The sequence below is a fragment of the Phoxinus phoxinus genome (genome assembly GCF_949152265.1).
Source record: "Phoxinus phoxinus genome assembly, chromosome: 9".
NCBI lineage: Eukaryota > Metazoa > Chordata > Actinopteri > Cypriniformes > Leuciscidae > Phoxinus > Phoxinus phoxinus.
Window position 1 is genome coordinate 28923474 of NC_136884.1, and position 16110 is coordinate 28939583.

Here is a 16110-nt window from a genome sequence, read left to right on the forward strand (position 1 = left end):
TAATTACCTCCATTCTGGCATTCTGCATTCTCCATGCAGGCTTCTTGTATTGATGTTGACATTTCATTTTGTCTGCCAAATGAACTGGTGCCATCAGGTTCGTCATCTGCATCATCTTCATCATCGGTCAACTGGATCTGATCTGAAATCATAATGTTAATTAAGTCCAATACTCTTGTATGGAAATGTTGGGATTGGTATTGGAAAACCCGCTATGGGACATTTTGCAATAGATATGCAAAATACCTTCAATTTGAATCTCATCGAGTGACTTTCCCTGGATGTTTCCAAGACAACCTTTGTCCATTGCTAAAAGTAGCTTTGAGATTTTCACAAGCTGAATTGTCGCCTCAGGCAGTCTGTAGTGATCACGGTGGACACGTATATCATGTCCGAGGAAGTCAGCTACCTGATCCAACTCGTTGTCTTTGAGGTTTAAAATTTCTGAAAGGGTTGCAACATGTTTCCTGAGCTGGGTTGAGCGGAGATATTCTGTTTTTTTGGCTCCACACTTTACTGCATGAAGTCTTAAGCTGTCTTGACCTCTGTAGTAACTTGAACATTTTGGTCTAGCAAAGAGAAAGATATTGGCACCCTGCACACCACATTCCATTCTTCTGCTGACTAATAGATTCAGCGATTTCACCATGTGGTGTGAGGAGGACGGCCACCTTTCGTACACGTTTGGTTTCTACCCGAGTGAAGTGCTCAGAGTTTCTTTTCAAACTTGGTTAATCCCAAGGACACATCAACATGGAGTGGGCTTTTGTCTCTTTCAATGAAGTTCTTTAAGTGCATTTTGGACACATCCCCTGCACGCCTTCGATTAAAAACTATAGTCTGAGCAAGAGTGGCTTTTGCAAGGTCAGCGTAACTTTGGGGAGATGCTTCTTTCTTCAGTTCGTCAAAGGCAGCCTTTGCAGACTGTTCCAGGTGAGTGTGAAAAAGTTGTACATCCTGGGTAAAAGGCAAGGTCGATGGTTTGTTGAATTTCTTCTCACTAAGTGTGTTCAGGGCAGAGTGTGATACAAGCTCACACCACTTTGTGGAGTACAGTGACTTGAAAGCTTCAGTTGATTTGATCAAGCCCTCATTTTCTGTCATCAAAGCCCTACAGTGAATTATGTCAGCTATTTAGCTTTTTAGAGCAAGACTTGGTGCTGTGTAAGAGTTGTGTTCTTCATCAAAACCAGACACTTTTTTCATAGCTTTGACAACTTTGTGAAAATTTCCAGGCTTAACAGAGTCAAAAGACCAGATTTACTAACAACCTGTGGCAACGCAAACCCTCTCTTGGTGTTAAAAACTACTGTCAGGATTTACCAAAGGCATACAGTAAAAATGAGAACTGAAAAGGTGTGGACAGTTATTTTTGCAGCTGACTTTATAGCATATGCATTTGTAGGAGTTTCCCTTTCAGAGGCTAAATGTATTGGAGCAGTATTTAAATCAGGCAACAAGATGTACTACAGTTTGCAGTAGTCAATTTACTTGCGTCATTATTCAACTGCCAAAAAAATCATGTTTTAAGGTATTTTGACGCTTTACAGCAGTTGTAGCTGCTACTCTGTCGTCAGTTAAACACAATTTCATGCCTTGTTAACTAAAACTCTACAATGTCCTAGTAAACCGTTCTGTCCTCACAATGCAGTGTGTTTTCAGGTTCACACAATCTCAGGCCTTCTGTTTCCTATATAACTAATACACTACAATAGCCACGTTTCCACCGAAATTTCGCGGAACAATTTGTCCCAGGAACTTTCTTTGCCCCAGACCGGTTGCTTACTGCGTTTACTCCGCGGTCTAAAGTACCGGAAAGATTATGCAGGTCTGTTGCGAGGCCTTTCCTTGCCCTGGTGGAAATGTCGTCCCATGGCAGGTGGGTTAGGCAAACGCGCAGGGGGTGCCTGGCATGGGGCCGCCTTCCTCTGCGGAGAGAGAAAATCGCTCTAAACCCCGGCATGTCGCCCCTAGTTCGTCCACTAGAGGGCGCCATTGCATCACAATTGAGTCAGCTGGGCTTACACAGCTCTGCTGCGGCCTGGTGGGAACACTCGTGAGTCACGAACGGGCTTGGCAAGCGGTTTCGGCTCCCGAGTGGGTGATGCGTACTATAATGCAGGGCTACAGACTCCAGTTGGCAATGAAACCCCCCCATTTCAATGGCGTTCTTTATTCACACACGGAAGAGAACGCTTCACACATTTTGTAAGAGGAAATATCCTCCCTCCTAAACAAGGGAGCGATTCAGGTGGTGCACCCCAGTCTGATGAATCAGGGATTTTATTCTTGTTATTTCCATCTGAAAACTCTCTCCGCCCTATCTTGGAACTTTGTGTGTTGAACAAACATTTGAGGAAATACAATTTCAGAATGCTAACTCATGGCTCGCTCGCCCGCGCCATAAAACAGAACGACTGGTTCACATCGGTAGACCTGAAAGATGCTTTCTTCCACATAAGCATTTATCCGCCACACAAGAAGTTTCTTGATTCGCCTACCAAGGCACATGTTACGAATTTACAGTTCTGTCGTTTGGGCTCAGTCTAAGCCCCCGGTACTTCTGTCTGTGTGCGGAGGCGGGTTTAGCACCAGGTCTGAGGATTCTGAAATACATAGACGCCCTCTGGGGACGGTTATGATGTGGAAAGTTGTGACGACAGATGCGTCCTTAACAGGCTGGGGTGCCACCCAGGAGGGCAGAACGGTGAACGGTCTGTGACGTTCAGCACTCATAAATTATTTAGAGCTTTTGAGAGCAATTATTTGGAAAGCTCTGAGTCATTTTCTGCCTCGCCTGCAGGGCAGTGTTAATTTTGACAGCACATTTTGATTTAGTTTAAGTCATAGTCTTTTGACTAAAATGCCATTTTAGCTTAAGTCATATTTTAGTCATCTGAATTGTTTTAATTTTAGTCGACGAAATACAATAAGATTTTAGTCGACTAAATCTACAGTAGATTTAGTCGAGTAAAATCGAATGGGTTTAATTAAATTGTAATGCATTAATTTAGAACTTCTCTAAAATTTCCAAAACCCATTATAAATTCCCGTAGAAAACATCTATTAACCTTGTAATATGAATAATTTGTAAAGTTTGAACATGCAATACAGACACAGATTTAGCACTGTGACATAAAATAATATCTTAAAAACACTTCTCCTAAAGTAGAACAGTCTTTATTCTTCTTCAATTAATGATTATTCAGTCTTTAACTTACATCATTCTTTATTCGTTCAAGCAGATATATTTATTTGTATGAATTACATATAATTTATCCTTATTAAAGCTACTAAAGAGCAGTGAATGCTTTTCTCTTTTTATTTTGTTGTTTGAACAATATTACGTGTACAGAAGGCATTAGGTTTATTATACGCACTGTCACTTTAAGACCGTGTGTGCAGATCCAATTGCACATCTGATATTCTCACAACTGTACGCTCTGTAAAGACATAACCGACTGTGTTTACATGAATACTCTCCAAAACGGACATTTAGACATAATGTTGTGTGTATTTGTCCATTCGGACGTAAACTCAAATCAAACGCTGTCCGCTCGTCCATCCTCTGCTCTGTGGACGCACCAGCCCCACGTCCACAAGATCAATGAATAAACAGCAGTCATTCATTGCCACTTTCTTCATTGAGTAGCAACATTACAAACAATAATCATCTCATTCATTATATTTTAATGTAAAAAAAAAAAAGGTTAATGTAATATATACTTTGCAAAAAAACAACCACAAAAATGTTTTACACACTATTAGCTAACAGGTGCAGGCAGGATGGATACACACACAAACACTAACTAGGACTATTAAATTAAAGAGCTTATTTTGAGCTAAATGGAAATGACGTCAGCACAAATAATACACATTGCATGTCTATATATCCTCATGAGGCCTGTTCTCCTTGGCTACCTGTCATCATGTGTCGTCTTCACTGTTATCATCATCATCATCTGTATCACCTAGCTGTTTTCAGTTATTAATGTTCATTATAAATGAATAAAAAGGTCTAATCTAGCTGAAAAGAAGGGGACCTTGTTCATGGTCTGACGTCACCGCGCGCGCCCACTGATCTCCGCGAAAACCCCCTTCAAAGTCATGAAACATTATCGTTAAACATTATATATTTAAAAACTGAGAAGAGAAGACCAGAATGATATGTAAAATATTCATTTTTATTTAAAATAAATCATAAGTCATCGTCCTCCTCCTCTTCATCGTCTGCAAAATACTGGAGAGAAATAAAAATCAAATTAACACCATAATTGCAAATTTGGAGGAGATGGCGGCCGATGGCGGGGCAAATTGGGGCTGTTGGGAGGGGGGGGGATATGTCCTCCTCCCATGATCTCCTCCGAGGAGGACGTGTGCTCGCTATCCTGCACAAAAACACAATACAACATCTGTCCCCATGCACATCAGTCTAAAACAGATGCACTGTTTAATGTTTAAAGTGTACTCACAGTGCGACTAATGATCACAGTGGTTGCCTTGGGGAAGAAAAAAAAACATTGAAAAAATAAATGAAATCTGAATTATTACCACAAGCTTTTAATTTGTTATAAATCAAGTTAATAAAGATTAAGATTTGGCTAAACGACTAAGCATTTTCTATCAATACTTATTTCTACTTACCACATCACTGACTCCCGATGTGACAACACCGCTGTCGCTCACAGTGCTGTCACTGCTCATCTTTACACTGAAACAAAGAAAACAAATATATACATATAGGCTATTATTACTATTATTAAACACAAATGCCGCTTTTATTATTTTTATTTGAAAGAAGACTCTTATGATCATCACGCCTGTATTTACTTGATCAGGATGTCCTGTGTTTTTGACCAAATTAATGCAAAATAAAAATAACTGTCGTTCACTCATCGTTCTTGTACTGGTCAGCTTAAGAACTGGCTAATTGATCATCAGATATGTGCACGTGACTACTGACTGTCTACTGAGAGTTGTTGCTTGCTAGCAGATTGTCTTGTGTCAGACTTAGAAATCTCTCCTTATGTTTTAGCCTATATTGTGTGCTGATGTTGCTTGTTACTTATTGTTGTGTGTTGTATCTTTTATCACTACTTTTCTGTTGTTATTACTTGTGGACTGTAAAAAGTAATTTGATGTTTTTTATATTTTGATTTTAGGTTGCCTTTATAATAACTGGCCAGTTGAGCTAACTCTGGCTTTACTGTTAATTAATGAGCACTGTCCCTGTAAAATAAACAAATAAATGAAATGAAAACTGCATTTTCCAACAATATAAATCTTTACTGTCACTTTTTGAATCCATTTAACGTTTTCTTGCCTAGTAATGATAGTGTATAGTGTTACCTGGAACTACAACCTGTTGACCTTTTGACATCAGTTGTGTTTCTCAGGCTGACCCTTACACACCTTTCCAGTGTGGAATTCACCCCCCTCTCTCCGGGGGGGCAAGGCGAGTTCTGATTGGCTAGTTTGGATGCAGCTCAGGCAAGGTTTGAATCAGAGGGTCATTGCAGGTCATCAGCAACTCGAACGCTTGTCCGTTCATCCACTCTCTGCTCGTGGACGCAGCAGACTCAGGTCTACAAGATCAATGAATAAACAATAAAGAAAGTGCCAATGAGTGACTGCTTTGAGTAGCAACATTACAAATAATAATAATCTCATTCTTTAGATTTCAGATTGCTTACCGTGTTTTTTGAGCAATTTGCTCAACCAGACGCTGCGCTAGGAAAGCGTCTGCCGGGGTTCGCATCTCGGGAGTGTGTCTCAGCAGCCGGGCCACGGCATTGCGCTCCACCTCCGGCAGGTTCTCTGCAGCCGTCTCGAACGCCATCCTGGCGTCTCCGCTGGACACTGGTGGAAGACTGTCTCTAGAACACAGGCCAACATTAGAAAGCAGAATAACAAGCGGACCACGGGCACATTTGTGTACTTTAAGATTGTGTACTTTAAGACAGATATGCATAATGGCACTTACTTTGCATGGAGTCTATATAAATCATTACAGGGGTTGTGGAACGGCCTCCCCGTGCTTGAAATGAAAAAATGGCCCTCTGTCGTTGTGTCGTCGCCTGACCTGCGACCCTGGAGCATAACCGGCTGAATCTGGTCAAAGTACAGGCTGAACCACTGGGAAAAAGAAATAAATACATTTAAAAACACACAAACACACACACACACAGTTATAGTGTAATTTTGAATACAAACGTACAAGTTCCTGGTCAGTGGTCAGGGGAACTTCTGCTACTTGTGATGCTGCCGTCTTATGCTCCTTGACCGCCACACAAGCGCCGTTCGGTGTGCTGGTTCTCCCCTGCCATTCCTCGACCTGCAAACACACAGGCGTGCACATTCAATGACAGCACTCACTAATAATCAAAAGCTACACACACATCTGTGAACCACAAGAGATCATGAATAAAAAAGGTTACTAAAATACACTTACGGTCATGTTAGTGACGACACCGGGCCGCTGGAGGAGCTTGAGCATAATGACCGCCTCCAGATAGTAGAGGACCAGCAGGCGCTCGTCCTTATCAAGCTCCTCCCCAGATATGGCTCCTGGACCCTGGAGTTTCCCCACAACCGCCAGGAAGTCCTCACGAGCCACATCCAGGATCGCCACACAGTCCGCTGGCAGCTTCTCCTTTCCATAGCCATGGTACCTGAGAAATAAAATAGTACTGTTGAGCTCACCTGCGATTTCCATGTAATAGATAAAGAAGGAGTGATTTTTTTTAATACCTTTTTTGTGTCAACTCCTTGTTGACTTTTTCTGACATACCGGCCCGTATGCCGTTCAGTGGATCAATGAAGTCCCTGTAGAGACTTTTGTCCTTGGTGTGGAGGCCGGTGGAAGTGACAGTGTACTTCATGAACCTTAAAGAGAGAGAAATAAATGATTGTTAAAGCCAGAAGACAGCCTATCCGATATTTATCATTTGACAGTTACGTGATGTGTTTGTGACGTTACACAGTACTGACCTCTTGAGACTCTTCCAGTAATTGAGCACCGTCTGTTTGGAGAGCTGGGTCTGGGTGAGCACGTTGAAGTACTCTCTGACCTTCTCCACCTCTCTACCGAAAGACAGGCTTGGCTCTTTCGGGTCCATAAAAAACATGAAGCGGGAGACAGATTCCACCTGTGATTATACATTAGACATTAAAATCTGCAGAGCTGAATGTAAAACAGGTTAACGTGACCACAACACACAGTTTATGGATGAGAACCAAACTACATTTTGGTAACACATTATTTAACAGTTAGTGCCATAGCAATGACAGTAAATTATGCACAATTAAATAAAATAAAAAAAAACTCAATCACATCATAATCCTACCCTAAATACTATAAGTACATTAATTACGTAATATTACACAGTACGTACATATATAATTACACTGCAACAATGACACCTTAAAATAAAGTGTAAACAATTTTTTATTCAAATGTATTTATTAATTTTTCTCTCTGTGTGTGTTGTAATGTCTGTCTGTGTGCTTTTGGTTCAGTCCTGTTCACAGTTTTCCCGCTCCTCGTTTGTGTTCATGTATGCCCCCTTGTTATCTTGTTTAGCTTGTTTGGCCTTGTATTTAAGCCCTGTGTTTCAGTCCATCTTTGTGAGTTCTTGTTTTGTTACTGTCGATGTTGGATGCCCTGTTCCTAGTCTGAGTCTTTGTGAAGTTTTCAGTTTATTGAAATAAAGTGTGCGGCATGTGGATCCTGCTTTCTCCTTGCTTCTACCACATCGTGACAGAGTGTGTGTGTGACATTTAAATGTATCTCTTCTTTTCACTAACGTCTTGTTTACTTCTCCTGTTCCCCAGGTCCACTCTCAGGAAACGGAAGAATGCCTGGAGAAGCGGATGGTCGATGGAGTGCTTTTTGTAAAGGCCTTTTCTGGTCATTTCCACGCGTCCACCTCGGTCCACCTGGGTGCCCCAGTGCTGAAATGAAATAAACCAGGTGGTCATGTCCAATCTCTGCATCTGCTCTCTGTGAACGTGATGATGTGAAACTGAACCTCTGATAGTATTCCTCAGAGCTGGTCTCAGACGCTGCCTCCGGTTCTGCCTCCGGTTCTGGCTCGCTCTCTGCGTCCCTCGTGGAGCTGCGAGGAACCGACGATGGCGCAAGAAGGAGTGGAGGAATGTTCCTCACCACCAATCCCTTCCTGTCCATTTCCTCCAACAAGCTAAGAAAAGAAAAACAGTGAATACACACACATTTGATGGAATATTGAGTACAATTACTGCCACAGGACAAAGCAGTGAGGCAAGGTACACCTGGAAAGAGGATCAGCCGCTCCCAAAATGTCTCTAACCCTCTGGTACTCCCAGAAGCGGCCGGTGTGGGTGAACTCGGCCATCTCTTTCTTCGCCTGGATGACAGTATCACTGATGTCCTCCTCAGAGCTTCCCTGCATACACACCGTGCGAAGGTGGCCTGGAAGGGTGCGCGGAGCCTTCTTGCAGTGAGGGCAGAGGAAGTCAATTCTGCTGTGGAATGAACTGTATGGAAAAAAAAGTTATAAAGAAAAGTAAAAAAAAGAGGTTATAAATGAGTTTTTTAGAGCCAAGATGCAAGATATCTCTTCAGAAAATACCAAAATACATCATATTTATCTGGTAAATGATTATAAATTTTTAAGACTTTTTAGATATCTGGACCGACAACAAAATTAACAGACACCAGTATATCCACAATACAGCATTACTGTTAAAGGTACTTAGATAAAAACCCAATTCAAATGTAACTGGCCTGTTCTGTGTGGCAGTTTTACTGAATACAAAAATGTACAATAAAGAAAAAGCAGTGGCAAATACTCTGTTACATTGTTTAAAGTTTTTTTTTTCTTTGAAACTCAGTAAAAATCTAAAGCTTTTTATCATGTTTTCTTTTTTTTTTGGTTAAAATCAGAATAAAGCTCAGTTTACAAAGATACTGATGATTCAAAAACGTTTTCACAAACAAAGAGTTTGGCCACCATGCGTGTAATGGTGGCAGTTTTTGAATGAACAATTAGAAGCATGCACAATGACCTCTGAACTCAAATGATTATTTTTGAATAAAATAATTATCGAAATGAAAGAAACATCATCCTCTGGTTTAAACACAAAAACACAAGCATTACCTTTTTTCAGCTTGTCCTTCCATTTCAACGGAATAAAATGAAGAAAATCAAAGTTCCAAAACCAAAGATGTCCTCGGCTGAAAGATTTTCAAGCTGTGTCCACAAGCAACAATGATTCACAGGTAAGCCTCAGCGTCTTTTTCAAACCATCCAATCAGATCACAGCATTAAACAGGCCTCCATCAAGGTGTCAATGGCCCATTACATGCAGGGCAAACTGAGTTTGTCTTCTTATTCCTCAGAAATATATTATGCTTTTATACATTTTAAATTAGTTAGAAATGAGTAAATGTGACCAAATATTTGTAAACTGAACATAATGAGCTTCATTTAGACAGGAAACGCATTAAAAAAACCTTGAGATTTGAATAGAAAAAGAGCAGCATCCCCAGACGAGGAAGATAATGAGAGCATTCACTGTCCTGTAATATAATTATATTTATTTAATATAATGCTGTATTTCTGATCAAGTAAATACAGGCTTGATGGTCAAAAGAGTCTTCTTTTAAGTAAAACAAATAAATCTTGCATGTTTATACGCTCATCAGGCCTGCATTCAATTGGTCAAAAATACAGGAAAATACATCTGGAGATGCTGCTCTTTTTCTATTCAAATTTCAAGTTTTTTTTTAATGTGTTTCCTATCTAAATTAAGGAAGAGAATACAATGCTGAATAAAGTCGTAGGTTTTGTTATTCTTGGACAAAAAAGTATTTTCAATGCTTAAAAAATGTTCTAACTAATCAACTGATGTCACATGGACTACTTTGATGATGTCTTTATTACCTTTCTGGACATAGACAGTATACCGTTCATACATTTTCAATGGAGGGACAGAAAGCTCTCGGACTAAATCAAAAATATCTTAAACTGTGTCCCGAAGATGAACGGAGGTCTTACGGGCTTAGAACGACATGAGGGTGAGTCATTAATGACATTATTTTCATTTTTGGGTGAACTAACCCTTTAAATCTATATTTCGATATTGATTACACCAAACTATATTACAAAGAGCCTTGTGCAGAAGTCACCCTCCAGTCATGTTAGAATGTTTTGGGTAATGGTCCATCAGATGCCTAGATATCTGCACAAAAAGACAGATTTCTGTGTAACCATAAATATATATTTATTTCAAATGCACACAGTGAATGTTTAAATACTGAAGAAAGTGAACATAATGCTAACATAAATATACAGTACCAGTCAAAGGTTTGGAAACACTATTATGTTTTTGAAAGAAGTTTCTTCTGCTCATCAAGCCTGGATTTATTTGATAAAAAATACAGAAAAACAGTAATATTGTGAAATATTATAACAATTTAAAATAATAGTTCTCAATTTAATATTCTTTAAAATGCTATTTATTTCTGTGTGATAACATATATATATATATTCACCACAAATACAACTATGAATACCTTTGTTTTCTGCATGCACTATGGACTTATATTTCTATGAACTATACGGGGCTTTTATTTTGAAACGACTGGCGACGTGACGTCACAATGCTGCGCCGCGGTCCGCTCCAATATCTGTTATGATACTGTTAAAGGTTTGTGTTTTTAAGCATTTAAATCGGTCAGGCAATTGTTGTGGTTTTCAACGAATTCAACAGTGTTGAAAGTAACATTGCAATGCTGCATCTAACACAAGAATCAACGATATTTTTGTGTGAGTAAATCGCATCCACATATGAATAACTTAACAAAAGGTGCGACTCTCATCTCGCTTTCATTCATCATAAACACGAGTTTAACACAGTGATGAGAAAAGCTGAGCTTTTTTATACTCGAAATCGAATCAAAACAGTGTAAATGCAACGAGAACAAACGTGTAATTATAACTTTTGGGAAACTGCTAATGCAGTCTATTAAACATAATTACAAATGATTGAATAGTAAATAAACATCATAAATGCATAAACATGAAGTGTCTGTATAATTTATGTTCTTGTATTAATTTGCACTGTTAGTTTTAAGTGTTTTTAGTCTAATCAGGTGATTTAAGTCCATTAACTCTCTTACCAGTGCACTGAACTAGAGCTGATTAAGATTTAAACCCAGAGATTCAGTGTGGATTTATTTTTATTTCTGTTAATTATTCTCATCTCAAACAGGACAAACACACAGAACAACTCCTGGTGAAGCGACTGAGATCCACGAGACACTGTTATAAAGATGGCGTTTATTAAAGAGGAGAGTGAAGACATGAAGATTGAAGAGACATTCAGTGTGAAACAAGAAGATACTGAGGAACAAACAGGTAGGTTTCATTCTCAAAACTGAATTCAGTCATTTGATCCTTATTAAAATCTCCAGCTTACAGAAATGAATTATATTTTTGAAGAATATCATATGAATGTCCTAATTTAAGCGGTGCAGGTATGACGTCACTGTTAGATACAATTATGGACCTTATGCTGTTTGGTAGTTAGTCGGACCGACACAACAACAAAATGTGTGTAGCCAATCAGCATTAGGAGGCGTATGCCGGTGGAGGAGAGAGAACCAGCATGAGGGAGATTTGAACTGAACAAAGACTGCAAAAATAGAGATGAGACACAATACTAATGAGAAAAGCTCAGAAGAAATCACTGGAAAACGAAGGGTTATGTCTGGGCAAGAGCTTTAGGACACGTGTTAATATTAGAAAAGCTGTCCAGCGCTGGAGAGAGCTCCGCGAGAAGGCCTGAAAACAGACGCGGATGTTGCTTTGATTCGCACCACACACAACTCTGGGTCTGAGTGGCATTCAGGTGATTTAAAGGATAATTCCGGTATTTAACACCTTGAGTCTATATTGTAGTTTGTTTTGGATGAACAAGAGTGGTGGACAACATTTTTTTGACAATGGTTCCTCTCTCGAGTTTTTGACTATAATAGAATTGGCCATGGACCCATTTAACATTGGAGTCAATGGGCATGTCCGAAAATGTCATTAAAACAGCCAATAATGTTCGTTTACAAAACTGTTAAACTCACCGAGTGGTTAGTGGTGTTCGTTGATGATTATAAACAATATATCGTCGCAATATATGATTCCAGTCCGTTTATTTTGCTATAGTGGAACTATTTTTTCAGACACTTCACAACCGTGTAACTTCCGCTCAATGACGAATAAAACACGACAGAAACTGTATTTCGCAACACTTTTTGTTTCTGGAACATCAACGAACACCACTAATCACTCGGTGAGTTGCACAGTTTTGTAAACGAACATTATTGGCTGTTTTAATGACATTTTCGGACATGCCCATTGACTCCAATGTTAAATGGGTCCATGGCCAATTCTATTATAGTCAAAAACTCGAGAGAGGAACCATTGTCAAAAAAATGTTGTCCACCACTCTTGTTCATCCAAAACAAACTACAATATAAACTCAAGGTGTTAAATACCGGAATTATCCTTTAAGTCTTGTTTGTAATTACTATTGTGTACTGTAGCCTACGTAATTTTGTTTGTGCTTGTCACTTGTTCATTATCTGTGCTTGATTTTTCATGAAGCATTATTTTTAGGGGTGGAACGGATCGCAGTTGTTCCGTACGGATCAGGCCCCATGGTTCAGCACGCATGTGATTCGCGGATTAACTGCTGAATTTACCCATAATAGAGTAAAAGTTTATAATTTGGACGTGTATTGTCTTGCCAATTTACACATTAAAACAATTTTAATTGCGGAAGAAGAGCCGAAAATCGGGACTTATCTGTGTGCACAGCCGCACACACCCAGAGCGCGCAGAGAGAGAGCATGAGAGAGGGGCGTTAGACAGCTCGAATACAGAATTGGTTCTTCTTTTGCGTTTCCTTGCCCTTGAAGGGACACATGAACACAAAATTGTCAAAATACCCGTCTAAATTGCCGTCTTCGCAAGTATTCTCTCGTTTAGTCATATGTGAACAGTTGAGAAAGAAACGGATGTTTGTCCGTTTTTCCGGTCCGTGCAGTCGGTCTAAAGTGACACTCAATATATACTGTTGTCTGTGTCATTAATACAAACAAAATACAGCTTTAACAAAGATGAAACTGAGTACTACTGTTAGACTTTAACTTTGTTATTTAGTATTCATCTCTGCTTGTAATTTGTGTATTTGTTCTTATTTTATTACTGACTGTTCACTTAATTGTTTAAAATATTGTGTGAACTTTATCAGTTAGGCTAGTGTAGCCCCTGATGGCTATAGCGGTGTTGACTACGCCACCCCCTGCAAATGACTGGTCAGAGCAAGGGGACTAGTTCACAAAGAAGTACGCCCAGGCTTGGCTTAGCAAAGTAAAAAAAAATACAATCTTTTTTTTGTTTCAGTAAAACAATGTGTCGCTTTTGGTTGTCAATAAATAACACACAAATCCATCACTTAACATAGGAATAAGCCATGGGTGGGTCCAAGTCCTTCACCATTACTTTCCGCAAGAACCACTGAGCACATAACTATTACACATTTTACTTCTTGCCCAACACATGATAATCTGAACCATAACATACCTTTCTGCAGTAGCGATTGGAAGACTAGAAGTGTTCTGGTTTCCTGCATTTACCAGGGTCACGAATGCTGGCGAGCATAACAACGGAACCCTATTACATCCAAAGCAATAAACCAGCAGGATACGCAAAGACAATTAAAATAAAAGTGTACCTCCTCTGTGCTCGTCAGTTTAGACATTCCATACATGTTTTGGAAGTGCGCACACAAACAGTCGTGCCGTTGGCAATCACTAGGCACCCCTCGCGCTAGAACAGCACCCCGGAACACTGCTGCACTCCAACTCGTTTGTAGCTAGCGGCTGTCGATCCCACCGGATGAGAACCCCAGGTATCTATACACCTGCCTGTTCTCAATTAACAATCTCTCCCACCCACGTTAGGTGACGTAACGATACGGGGAGGAGTGAAAGCGAGCGATAGGTAAAGAAAGAGGGAGATGAGAGCGAAAGAAAAGAGTGCCTCAAACCCACAGGCCACACTAGTAGTTTTTGCTGTAGTAGCCTAGCTATTGAAAAACTTCAAGTGAGCTTTAAGTAATAAATTAAAAGCAAAGCCCTGTAAGGAATCACAGCGTGCTGAAATACAGCCATATCGCACGGCTACGAGTGTGATATTGCGTTTATACAACAGTTCGATGGCACACGTGAGTAAATGAATAAGACACAACAATGGAGTCTTAAAAACCCTCTTTTGTGCAGAACTACTTCCTTCTGCCAATGATTCAAATCTCAAGTTGACAGTTTTACAGTTGAGCTCAAGCCTCCGTTTAAAACGTCACTTTAGAGCTAGTAACGAAGAAACGTTGAGTCACTTCATTGAAGCTTTTTGTATTATGTAGACAGTGTATTACCTGCATTTGATATGTCGATTATCCATAATATTATATCCAAAAAATCAGTTTGATTGTTCACTGAGGAAAGGGATATGTTCATCTTTGTCCTTCCCATGACAGACAGCGCTAAAACAACTTCCTTAGTTCTAACTCACTCATGAAGACAGTCTTTGCTGCTATCTAATGGCGTAATATTGTAACTTTCACTGAAGTACATATCACAATCCTTTCTCAATAGCAAATACGGCATATTCTTTATATAGAATAATATTTAGTGAACAATCATTTTTAAATGAACAACAATAGCCATTATAAAAGACAATAGGAAATAAACACAAGCAAACAATTCAGTCAAACGTACAAGCAGCACTCTAGTAGAGGATTCAAGTTAAAGATAATTATGAAACTTAATTTTCCCCTTAACCAAAATCGATTTGCTTTGGAACAAGTAATAGATTATTAATAAGACCAAAGATCGCCCCTTTAATATACCCCAAATTAATTGTATCTCATGTTAAACCACTGTCTACACGAGAGCCAGCGGCAAATTCCCGAAGGACTGGCCGAGATGTCGCTGTTCTCAGCGGGTACATGAGCGCTGAACGCCTGCTGACGGCCTGAAGCTCGCATCTGCGTGTCTCAACATATTGTAAAATAGGTACTACGAGTATATATTAGTAACATATTTGAGGTCTAAATAACTATATTCTCGCCTAAAAACTTTTGTGACACAACTACAGTAGTATTTTTAAAACATATGGTGGATTTGCTCGACCGCACACGACAGTCACCGCAAGCGAGTGCTGTTACTGCGCAAATATCGTACGCCTGGAAAAGGTTCTCAGCCAATCAGATTCGAGAACCAGAAAGAACCGTTGTGTGTGTATATATATGTATATATATTAGGGATGGGACGAGACGATACACCTACCTCCCGATTCGATACTATCACGATACTTGTGTGCCGATACGATATGTATTGCTTTTTATTTATTTTTATAATTAAAAGTATTGCGATTCGATATTGAAAAAAATAAATAATAATTGACCGTTCGCAAAAGCCACGCCCCTTAGTTATTGTTACCACGCCCGTCAAACAATTGAGAACCATAGCCATGGCTGGGTTGAGATCCACACATTAAGTGATTGGTTTTGGAGTAATGCAGCAGACATATCCTCCAGGGCACGACAGAAAGTATAGACAGAATAGCGCACGGGAGCACATGCACAAAACAGTTTTGTAAAATTATATATCAATCATTTTTATTTGATCATATATCATTTTACAAAACTGTTTTGCGCATGTGCTCCCGCGAGCGCTATTTCAGTCACAACACTGCAATCAGAGGACGCGCTGAAACCATCAACTCTCGATGCGGTTCTCTTCATTCATAACTCGTAGCCGACTGAGAAGGATATATTTGTGTAAATAGTTGTGCAACTGCGCAAACTTTGTTTTGAAGTTTAATGCTTGAGTTCCAGAGGAATTTGTGACTGTTCCTGTTCAACCACATCAACGTTTCGTAATTAAGTTAGTAAGTCCGTGCTTTTCTCTTTTTTCCCTCTTGTTTGCTGACTGATGAGGGGGCCGCAGTGAAACGGTGTTTGTACATGTAGCCTATTTTTTTATAATAGTTGCAAGCAATCATAAAA

At 39.6% G+C, this 16110-nt stretch overlaps 2 protein-coding genes across 15 annotated transcripts in view; one reads left to right on the plus strand and one right to left on the minus strand.

Moving 5' to 3' along the window:
• The window catches only part of LOC307003778 (uncharacterized protein), a 16631-nt gene continuing 521 nt past the window's right edge, over positions 1 to 16110 (minus strand). Inside the window, exons 1-12 of one of the 13 annotated variants that reach the window (XM_079622574.1) lie at positions 9141 to 9532; positions 7807 to 8517; positions 6991 to 7148; positions 6751 to 6885; positions 6452 to 6671; positions 6218 to 6334; positions 5984 to 6135; positions 5694 to 5876; positions 5350 to 5585; positions 4645 to 4711; positions 4473 to 4499; positions 3736 to 4097 (exon numbers count right to left, since the gene is read on the minus strand). In XM_079622574.1, coding sequence (XP_079478700.1) covers positions 5471 to 5585; positions 5694 to 5876; positions 5984 to 6135; positions 6218 to 6334; positions 6452 to 6671; positions 6751 to 6885; positions 6991 to 7148; positions 7807 to 7995 — 1269 coding nt within the window. In that variant the 5' untranslated portion in view covers positions 7996 to 8517; positions 9141 to 9532 and the 3' untranslated portion in view covers positions 3736 to 4097; positions 4473 to 4499; positions 4645 to 4711; positions 5350 to 5470. Of the gene's footprint in view, positions 143 to 3359; positions 4712 to 5349; positions 5586 to 5693; positions 5877 to 5983; positions 6136 to 6217; positions 6335 to 6451; positions 6672 to 6750; positions 6886 to 6990; positions 7149 to 7806; positions 8518 to 9140; positions 10225 to 10340; positions 10360 to 13625; positions 13695 to 14475; positions 14759 to 16110 lie in introns of those variants that run through there. The other 12 variants (XM_079622577.1, XM_079622575.1, XM_079622579.1 and 9 more) reach the window with 12 other exon arrangements.
• Positions 10585 to 16110, plus strand: part of LOC307003761 (uncharacterized protein) — a 20293-nt gene continuing 14767 nt past the window's right edge. The window contains exons 1-2 of one of the 2 annotated variants that reach the window (XM_079622545.1): positions 10585 to 10811; positions 11257 to 11402. In XM_079622545.1, the coding sequence (XP_079478671.1) occupies positions 11318 to 11402 (85 nt within the window). In that variant the 5' untranslated portion in view covers positions 10585 to 10811; positions 11257 to 11317. The remainder of the gene's footprint in view (positions 10812 to 11256; positions 11403 to 16110) is intronic. The other variant, XM_079622546.1, reaches the window with a different exon arrangement.